At 47.5% G+C, this 9831-nt stretch overlaps 6 protein-coding genes across 6 annotated transcripts; 4 read left to right on the forward strand and 2 right to left on the reverse strand.

Annotated features, from left to right (window-relative positions):
- Positions 1-506: 506 nt before the first annotated feature.
- On the forward strand, positions 507-2474 carry N7537_001072 (putative MFS multidrug transporter; the record flags this gene model as incomplete). The annotated part of the gene is made up of 3 exons (XM_056892130.1): positions 507-1219; positions 1271-1517; positions 1572-2474. The coding sequence occupies 3 exons, from the start codon at positions 507-509 to the stop codon at positions 2472-2474; spliced, it is 1863 nt and encodes a 620-aa protein (XP_056757125.1).
- Positions 2475-2653: 179 nt separating this feature from the next.
- N7537_001073 (huntingtin-interacting protein K) lies at positions 2654-3134 on the reverse strand (the record flags this gene model as incomplete). Its single annotated transcript, XM_056892131.1, has 2 exons — positions 2654-2764; positions 2826-3134. The coding sequence occupies 2 exons, from the start codon at positions 3132-3134 to the stop codon at positions 2654-2656; spliced, it is 420 nt and encodes a 139-aa protein (XP_056757126.1).
- A 1256-nt stretch (positions 3135-4390) lies between these two features.
- N7537_001074 (uncharacterized protein) lies at positions 4391-4807 on the forward strand (the record flags this gene model as incomplete). Its single annotated transcript, XM_056892132.1, has 1 exon — positions 4391-4807. The coding sequence occupies one exon, from the start codon at positions 4391-4393 to the stop codon at positions 4805-4807; it is 417 nt and encodes a 138-aa protein (XP_056757127.1).
- A 599-nt stretch (positions 4808-5406) lies between these two features.
- Positions 5407-6039, reverse strand: N7537_001075 (uncharacterized protein; the record flags this gene model as incomplete). The annotated part of the gene is made up of 1 exon (XM_056892133.1): positions 5407-6039. One exon carries the CDS (start codon positions 6037-6039, stop codon positions 5407-5409), a length of 633 nt encoding a protein of 210 aa, XP_056757128.1.
- A 656-nt stretch (positions 6040-6695) lies between these two features.
- N7537_001076 (uncharacterized protein) lies at positions 6696-7528 on the forward strand (the record flags this gene model as incomplete). Its single annotated transcript, XM_056892134.1, has 2 exons — positions 6696-6863; positions 7373-7528. 2 exons carry the CDS (start codon positions 6696-6698, stop codon positions 7526-7528), a joined length of 324 nt encoding a protein of 107 aa, XP_056757129.1.
- A 424-nt stretch (positions 7529-7952) lies between these two features.
- On the forward strand, positions 7953-9609 carry N7537_001077 (3-deoxy-7-phosphoheptulonate synthase class II; the record flags this gene model as incomplete). Its single annotated transcript, XM_056892135.1, has 6 exons — positions 7953-7974; positions 8038-8147; positions 8201-8264; positions 8319-8411; positions 8465-8516; positions 8568-9609. The coding sequence occupies 6 exons, from the start codon at positions 7953-7955 to the stop codon at positions 9607-9609; spliced, it is 1383 nt and encodes a 460-aa protein (XP_056757130.1).
- Between the last annotated feature and the right edge of the window lie 222 nt (positions 9610-9831).

Raw genomic sequence — 9831 nt, forward strand, 5'->3', positions numbered from 1 at the left:
AATAGATAATTCTTACAAATAAATGGGAATTCTTTCTGATTATCAAAATCATTTGTCCATTTGATATAACATTTGACCCGCTTGGCAAGCATCCACTGTGCACCTTTCCTAAAACAGATTATTCCGATGTCCTCATAGAGAAGAAGAATAGTCGGCCGCGTATATACCCCTGTCATGCCTTTTAGTAGACTTTTAGTAGTCTTTTCAGTGGAAATTTCAGTGATCTTTTCGCTATTCTTTTCAGGATATCTTAAACTCCGTTCTTACGCGGTTAACTCGGCAACATCGCCATCGCATCGACCCCACGCAAATGTGGGGTGAAATGGTGTCAGTTCCTGTTCCACTCCGACCTTCCTCTCTCTAGGTCACAAGAGTCACACAGACTGCTGTACAGATTCAAACCCGTGCTAAGGTAAGATCACGCAAAACGGCACTGTTCTACACACCGGTCGGCATCTACCTAAGCCGCGCTCCCGTGACAGCTTCCCGAGCCGGGATCTCCGTTGATGGGGGCTTCTCCGCAAACTCAGAATCATGGCCAAGACCGCCACGAGGACCCAGAAAATGTCCATCTTGCTTCGGACGCTTCTGACTTGATCGGTAATAATGCAGACTTGTCGAGTACAGAAAGCGACACCGATCTCGAGAGCGATGACACCGCAATCTTCGACAGCGACTCCTATCGGAGATTAGAGTCCGCGCCGCTGATAACCAATCACCGACGATTTTCCTCCACCAACGAAAACAATGACGATCATGATCATGACGGCGTGCTTGGGCCCGCTGATGAGGATGAGGAGAAACCAGTGACTTGGAGCTCGTTGCCGAAGAAGGGCCAGTTGGCGATCTTAACCTTGGCGCGACTGTCAGAGCCGTTGACACAGACCTCTCTGCAGGCATACATGTTTTATCAGCTTAAATCGTTTGATCCATCTTTGCCAGACTCGAAGATCTCTGCGCAGGCGGGTATCCTCCAGGGCAGCTTTACAGCCGCGCAATTTATCACCGCTATCTGGTGGGGCCGTCTTGCTGATGCTGAATGGATGGGACGGAAGAGGGTGCTGTTGATCGGATTGATGGGCACTTGTCTGTCTTGTGTGGGATTTGGCTTCTCTCGATCATTTGCGACGGCCATGGTCTTTCGGACACTGGGCGGGGTATTGAACAGCAATGTGGGAGTGATGCGGACGCTGATTGCAGAGATCATTGCCGAGAAGAAGTAAGTTGATATGTTCACATGGTGTCAAGTTTCCTTGGGCTAACCGCTTAGATACCAATCCCGCGCGTTTTTGCTTCTACCCATGTGCTTCAATATTGGTGTAATCATAGGTCCAATCTTGGGAGGCTCTTTAGCCGATCCTATCAACAGCTTTCCGCAATTTTTCGGACCAGGATCTACCTTTGGAGGTAAAGAAGGTGTCTGGTGGATGCAGCGTTGGCCCTATGCATTACCGAATCTTTTGAGCGCAATCTTCATATTTGTATCATTTCTCGCAGTATTTCTTGGGCTCGATGAGGTGAGCTTATTTCCCGTCCAAACTCATACTGTCACTACTAACGAAACCGTTTAGACCCATGAAATTACACGTTATAGAAGAGATTGGGGTCGTAAACTTGGCAAGCGACTCGCAAGAGCTTGGACCGGACAGCCTCGACACTACCGTCCGTTGACACGCTCCAGAGACAATGACTCCATTTACACTGACGACAGCGTCGGTACTTGGTCTACGCCATCAAGTCCAGCCCGCTCTCGCGTGCATCCACGGCCACATAAGAAAATAGGTTTCTGGCAGATCTGGACACGCAACGTTATCTTGACTCTGACGGCTCAATTCCTCCTCGCCTTCCACACAAGCGCCTTCAACTCTATGACATTTGTCTTTTTGCCCGCACCCCGTGCGCCAGAGAACTCCCGACAAGGCCTTTTCCATTTCGGTGGTGGACTAGGTCTTCCATCATCTCGAGTTGGGTTTGCTACTGCTATCGTTGGTCTCATCGGCCTACCACTCCAGATATTCTTGTACCCGCGGATACAGACAAAGCTCGGCACGCTCACATCATTCCGAACGTTCCTTCCCTTTTCGCCAATCGCATACTTGCTGATGCCCTTCCTTGTGATTCTTCCGCGCATACCGTGGATTGTTTGGTCTTCTTTCACGTTTGTCGTTAGCTTACAGGTCGTCTCGCGGACATTCATCTTGCCCGCTGCTATCATCCTAGTGAACAACTGTGTCACCGATCCATCTATCCTAGGCACAGTCCATGGAGTGGCACAGAGTATATCCAGTGCAGGCCGTACCCTGGGTCCTTTCCTGGGTGGCTGGGGGCTAGGACTGGGTCTCGAAAATAACATGATTGGGGCGGTTTGGTGGGCACTCGCTATTGAGTCTTTGCTTGGTTGGGCTATGCTGTGGAGTATATACGAGGGCAAGGGAATCGAACGCAAGAAAGATGAGATAGAGGAAGATGAGTAATGATTATATTTGACCTGTTGATAATAACCATTGTGTACCTACGCTCCTTGGGCGTGACGCCCAGATCCCTAGCATCAAGAGCGAGTCTTGATACATAGAAATGAACTTTTGATCTCATCTGCTTCGTTCCGACTCAACTCATTAAATCATAAAATGCTAACAGTAAACAATTTACGTCATCACGTCTGAATAGATGGGGCAATGAATGCTTTCATTGCCTTGATGGCATCTCCATCATGGGCCTTGAGCAATTCCGTAGCCTTGATCTTATTTAAATCCAACTGGTCAACCTACAGCCATATTAATAAGGCTGCACAAAGACGAGCACCGAGGTAGACACGGCAAACATACTAGCAGTGTAACATCCGCCGGAGCAACCTTGACTGGCTTCTTTTTCACCACCTCATCAGTCTTCAGTACCTCAACCATCGTCTCGTTGTCGGGGCCTTGTCCAGCAGCTATATCTAGTCGACTCATGGCCCTTCCCAGAGCCTCTTGCTTTGCATTAACCGGTGCTCCGATGGAGGCACCCTCCGTTGCGATTTCATTTGTGTTGAGGGAGGAGAGAGCGGCGGCGGCTTTGCGATCTTCAGCGTTTGAGGAAAGGTGTTTTTCGACAATTCCTGGGTCAGCAGTTGCGGAAGGGATTGGATCGGACATATTTTCTTTGTTCAAGGGGTGTTGGGAGTTGAAGTTGATCTCGACTTGAGCTGTGTGTGGACAACACGACGTCACTGATAAGCCCCAGGTTCAGATAAGTGCTGACATAATTGTTTATTCATCTGCGCCAAGAAATTATTTGGACCTTTCTTTCTCTCTCAACGTCTTAATTTTCATGTTAGACTTGCTATCTTGTGTTTCTAGATGCCTTGGTACTATGTATTTGCAGTTACCAATTTTTTCGGGTTAACTCCACGACATGCAATCTCCACCTTGAGGCTCCGCTTTTGAACCCTCGGAAGAACCTCGGCATGAGAAGAGAGCCATGTGTTTAGACCGGTGTACTTCGAGACTATATTTTGACCAAAATGCGCCGATGATGGTGCTGATTACCTCAAAGTGCTGAAATATTTCTAGTCACACTCAAACGGATCATATCAATTTCGCCAATAATATATTTGACTCTTTACATAGACTTGAATATGCATCCATCTCATCTCTATATCCCTCGTTACATATAGAAATGTTTCTACACGGTGCATATGTACTATGCCTAGTGCTTTGTAAATCCAGTTTTCTCATCTTCAGCCATCTTCCCGCGGTCACTTTATATGGTTTCATTTATCTTATGATGCTCGAAGAAGAAACCCTCTACCTGTAAGAGAGGTTTGCACGGCACGTTGCAATGTGTTTTTTCATAGACGGCGATTGGGCTATGGAAGTCGAGGCGCAGGCAAAGAGTAATGTTCCCGTTAATACTGAAAAATAACTTCATTCCAAGCCCATTTATAGATTAGAAATAAACTGAGGAGATCTTCTGCAGGATCCGTACCCTTGACTTACTTTGTTGGTGGCATGATGCCTTAACGTACCTCCAAATTATGGTAGCTAGAATAAATATATTAAAGAATAAATGACTTAAACAACGGTCTTTGTTTGCTTAGGTCGCTTTCACTTTGGATCTCATTAGCTCTCAGATTGCTCTGACTTCCATCTGACTACTAAGCCTTTGTCATGTCCCCGGTCCTTTTCAAGTGCCCCCGTAAATCAATAATACGCACAAACGCATTCATATCTTCCATTGTTAAATCTTGGCATATTCGATAAGTCAGATTCGATTGCAAGGGCATAAATAGCTTCACTCAGCTGATGGTTAGATCCTTACTGTGTCTTTTGATCTCCTGGATCCTTCGGGCATTGATTTACTGACAACTATCTACCGCAGCACAGGTCTACCATAAGTACTGCCCTTCACGATGTCTCCAACTACGGGGAACTCTGCCACCGATGTGTCGGTCTGGGAACAAGCCTATCACGACGCATGGCGACACTTTCAAGCTAGCACCTTGGACGTGTTAGACAGGCTGGCCTGGCACATTTTATCTCCTGAATATCGCCAAACAACCATTGAACAGTTAGGCCGGCTTCCAATCGAGGTAGACAATATCCGAAGCACGGGACAGGCAATGTTTGAACATGCTCCAGGCTGCCGGACTGTGCGAGAACATCATCTTACTTACTTCGCCGATGATTTCATCCGGGACTGTCTCAAGCTCGATTTCATGCTGAATATGCTGTCATGGAACCTCATGAATCGTCCGAATAGTGACAGGGCAGTCTACAATGGTCTTCTCAAGCTACTGCACTCCAACAAGGATCGGGTTCCCGATTGATGATATCGATGGCTTAGTTTGTCGGATTGCATTACTGTCTACTGCTTTTCATTTTGAACCTACTAACATGGATACTTATGAATAGCCCATAAGAGATATAATCAGTTGCCCGCACCCTTCGAACAATTTTGGAATGAATTACAAATGGTTGCAATGTTTGGTGGGCTGCATTGTGCGGTTCTTTGGCTTATCACTACTTGCCTAACTATATTGACTTTGGCCATGCTAACATCTCAACTTAAACACAGCCTGCAAGCCGAACGAGCGATTTACTGTACGTGTTTTTTTTTTGTTGTCAGAATCTCAGCGATACGTGAAACTGACTAAAAACTGTAAGAGTCATATTTGATGTGTTTTTGAATTATGTCTAAACCGTGAAGCCAGAGGTCTATCTGCTGGTTTGTGTCTTATAATAATCGGCAACCGATACTTAGAGGGTATGTAGGCTATAATTCATCCTATACTATATCTATAACGACATTAAGTACCTTCATAAGTACATACATAATGAAATGGTTATTATACACACAGTTCTATGTACAGGGAGTTAAAGGTTATTATAAATTGTCAGAGAGGCAAATGAATCATGCAGCAATGCTCTACAGGGCAAGAGCCAGAGCCAAGACACCAGCTGCACCAGCAACACCCATGGCAATACCTCCAGTAGGAGCAGGGGCACCACCAGTAGACCGCGAAGAAGAAGGAGAAGCCGATGTAGAGCTGGAGCTGGAATCGGAGCTGGGGGCCGAAGAGGAAGTGGAGTCAGAGCTGGAGCCCGAGGAGGTGGTGGAAGCTGAAGTGGTCTGGGCGGCATTGGAAGAGGCCTGGCTGGCAGCGGCGGTGGAGCCAGTCTCGACGGCGCTGCTATCAGCAGTCTCGGTCTGAGTAGCGCTGCTATCAGCGGTTGCTGTGGCACCAGCGATCTGGTCATCAAAGTTGGACGAGGCCCAAGCCTTGACGCTGCTAGGCAACGAGTTGTACCAAGCAGGGTAGGTGCCAGCCGCAGCTTCGCTGACGATTGAGGAGCGGGAGGCGGGGTCCATGAGATCGTTGTACCATGAGGCCGGGATGGCTGTTGCCAGAACAGTCATGATGGAACTGGGCACATCCGCAAGATCGTAGGAATCATCACTACCGGTAGTCTCGGTGCTTGAGGATGTGGCAGTAGTATCCGCAGGGGCAGCCAGGGCCGTGGCGGCGAAGAAAAGAGTGGCAAGGATCTTGTACTGCATGGTTAAAAGAATGTGGGTGTATAGGGATGTGGATTGAAGAAAGAAAAACCAAGGCTGGCAGAAGGTTTAAATACTCTTGGGGTCGAGAAAACCCAATGGGCATTACTCATGGGGCTCTTCCAACCTTCCAATCTTGGAAGAGCCTTCGAGGGACCTGGCCCACGTTTTTACCTACGTTCGGGCCATTTCGGGCCACGCTAGTACAAAACAAGCAAAATATAAACTGACCACGCTAACCCAAAACGACCACACTACAGTTAGCGCCGAGTGATGGCCAATCACAGTTGGCAGACCCCTTTTGGTCGGCCCGATCAGACCAAATTTCTTCGACGCTCTCGATACGAAAGTTACCTGCACTGCACCCCATTTCAGGCGCTGTGGCTTGGCTTAATTTCTCGTCTCCGTCAGCATTTGCTCTGTAATTAGTTAAGGAGTTTATTACGATCTATCGTCCCCCCCCTTTTTTTTTGTTTCCGTGGTCCGTCCTCTTTTCCAAATTTAGCTCCTAAAGGATCGGCTTTCTATGCCAAGTCTGGGGTAGTAAGAAATGGGAAATCTGCATCAAATCTGCATTTCTACTCCATCCACGGAAAATATACGGCAAATATAAAAAAGCTTGTTGCCCCCAAGCCTTGTCGGTCTCGTAAATACTGCAGATGACGGCCTTGACCTTACTTTTGTCAATGCCCAAGGCCCTGCAGAGTACCATGTCCACCTATGCTATAGCCAACAGTTTACCGGAAGGTGCTTTAGAATTTCACTTCGAGGCTTGTTTCATATCCCTACTGTTAATCTCTCAAGGGGTACGTGGTGTGGTGTGGTGGGTAGGTAGGGTTAGGTGGTCAACACCTATCGGCTAACTAGTGCTTATGCTGGAAAAATCCAGTAATTTAACCAGGATATCTCCCCCCTCCATAATTGATCAGGCTCATATTGTCAAAAATCAAGCTTTTACGAATATTACGTTCTATTACTAGTCCCTTTTTCAGTATGGCACACGCATCTCTACTATAACTTTTTGCCTCTTTTCAAAGTCAATGGTTTTATATGCCGCAGTTGTGATATCACAAAGCCATGCAGAGTGTGTGGTGTTCATAAAAAGGCCCGCCTTGTCCAGACAGACCATAAACAAGGCTCAAGGTTGAGGTTCACCAGACAAAGAGACGCCTGAAACTATTTAGAGACACCATTTTGAGGCACTCAGATGATACTAACTAGTTACAAGGCTCTATCCATCGTTGCCAGTGCTATCAGACATGACTATTAAGTCTGATATGAGAACTTACCTGCTGTTTACAAAGCAGCGAACTTCATCACTCGATGCATCTTATAGGTCAAGTTCGAGAACGCTCATTCACATCATGAGCCTCCGATCCACAGCCTTTCAAAATCACTCAGATTCCAAAGGAAGAAGAGAACCCGTTATCTGGGCCATGTCACCTTCCATATCCATGACTGTACATATCAGGGGTACCACTTGATGACTTGAGGAATGGAGGCCAGAGGTCAGGAGATTGCTACATGGTGAGCATGCAATGGGGACCTATGGTCTGTGCTCTGTGTTTCCTTATTCCCAGTCAATCAACACCCTCCAGTTTTGAAAAAGGCTGTATGGAACTCTCAACAGCAACCTCCTAACGTATGCCTAGTCACACAGGAATGTGAGACAAATATGGTGCCTCGAAGATCAGGCATGAAAGTGAGTCATCCGAGTTCCGGGAATAAGCGTCTCACGTACACACACCTTTCTTTTGTTATGTGCCCTTGATATATTTTCACTCAGTCCTTTGTTCCAATTTTTAGGAAATTATCACTTAACCACTATCAATTCCTCATTGCATTTGTTTGTGCTGGTCAAACCGAAGACACTGATCTCATATCATCCCACCACCTTCAGAGATCAATTGCCCACCATGGCCGAATGGAGCCCTAGTTGTAAGAGCAAAAATCTGTAAACATCTCTTTCACGTTTGATCTAGTATCTCTAACTATATCTAGCTTGGACACAAAAACCCATCAAGCAAGATGTCATCTATGAGGATCTTCAAGGGTTGAAAGTCTCACTGCAAAAACTACAGAAGCTTCCTCCACTTGTGACCACACAAGAAGTACGTCTTTTCATTAGACCGGATCTTAGCTATCATATTGACCTGATTTACAGATTATCAATCTCAAGAAAAACCTACGAAATGTCGCTTTGGGCAAAGCATTCGTTCTGCAGGGTGGTATGTTGCACAGGGAAATATCCCCGAGACGTAAGGACTAACCCTTTTGTCCAGGTGACTGTGCGGAGCTCTTCGACTACTGCAGCCAAGAAATGATCGAAGCCAAGGTGAAGCTCTTGTTGCAAATGAGTTTGGTTCTCATCTGGGGTATGTCAGACCCCCACAAAAAGCAAAGAAACTGGCAACTAATCCACCAATAGGCGCCAACAAGCCCGTCATCCGTATTGCTCGGATCGCAGGCCAGTTTGCAAAGTAGGTTCCTCATCTATTGATTTATAACTACAAATCTAATCACAAGATTAGGCCCCGCTCAAGTCCAACAGAGGTCATCAATGGAGTGGAAATGCCTTCTTTCCGCGGTGACAACATCAATGGCTTTGCAGCAGACCCTACGTCCCGCCAACCAGACCCATCACGTCTAGTCTCAGCCTACTTCCACTCCGCGGCGACTCTGAATTACCTCCGTGCCTCGCTCTCCTCGGGCCTGGCAGACCTGCACTCCCCACTAGACTGGGGTCTGGGCCATGTAATCACGCCCTCAATCAAAGAGCAATACGCCAAAACCGTAGGCGCAGTAAAGGATGCCCTGCGCTTCATGCACACAGTAGGAATCGACAAAGACCGCGGCTTCGAGACAGCCGACATCTTCACCAGTCACGAGGGTCTCTCCCTGGAATACGAGCAGAGCCTAACCAGACTCCTTCGCCACCCAGTGAACTCAGGCAGCAGCAGCAGCACGTCTTCCGAAACAGGCTACTACGCAACATCCAGCCACTTCCTCTGGATCGGTGACCGCACACGCCAACTCGGTGGTGCGCATATCGAGTTCTTCCGTGGCATCGCTAACCCCGTCGGAATCAAGATCGGGCCCAGCATGGCGCCGGATGAGCTGGTGCAGCTGCTGGATGTTGTCAACCCAGATCGTGAAGTCGGGAAAGTGACTCTGATCTCTCGGTACGGCGCTTCGAAAATCGCTAATTTCCTCCCGGGACATATTGCCGCCGTGCAGGCCTCTGGTCATATCCCTGTCTGGCAATGTGACCCTATGCATGGCAATACACAGAGCACACCATCTGGTGTGAAGACCCGCCATTTCACGGATATCTTGTCTGAGTTGAAGCAGGCGTTGGAAATCCATCGCGCTGCGGGGTCTTTCCTCGGTGGTATGCATCTTGAACTTACTGGGGAGGCTGTCACTGAGTGTGTTGGTGGTGCTGCTGGGCTGACGGAGGATGGGCTTGGGGAGCGGTACACGACATTCTGTGATCCACGCTTGAACGAGAAGCAGGCTTTGGAGCTCGCTTTCTTGGTTGCTGGGTTCTACCGTGAAGAGTCGGAGGAGTGATCTCATCGCTTTGGTTGATTGGACAAGAGATAGTTGAAGCGGGACAGCGAAAAGATTTCGGGTATTATGAGCGAGTTTCTGAATCAAAAGTCTATCTATATTTTGCAAGTTCATCACGGATATGTGTATTTGAATCATCAGGTATTGAGTTGATTTAACTGAGATTCGAAACAAAAAATAACGACCAATATCATTGTACAACAATCCAACCTATCCAGCTCG

The sequence above is a fragment of the Penicillium hordei genome (genome assembly GCF_028827395.1).
Source record: "Penicillium hordei strain IBT 12815 chromosome Unknown utg000001l_segment0_segment0, whole genome shotgun sequence".
In the NCBI taxonomy this organism is placed as follows: domain Eukaryota; kingdom Fungi; phylum Ascomycota; class Eurotiomycetes; order Eurotiales; family Aspergillaceae; genus Penicillium; species Penicillium hordei.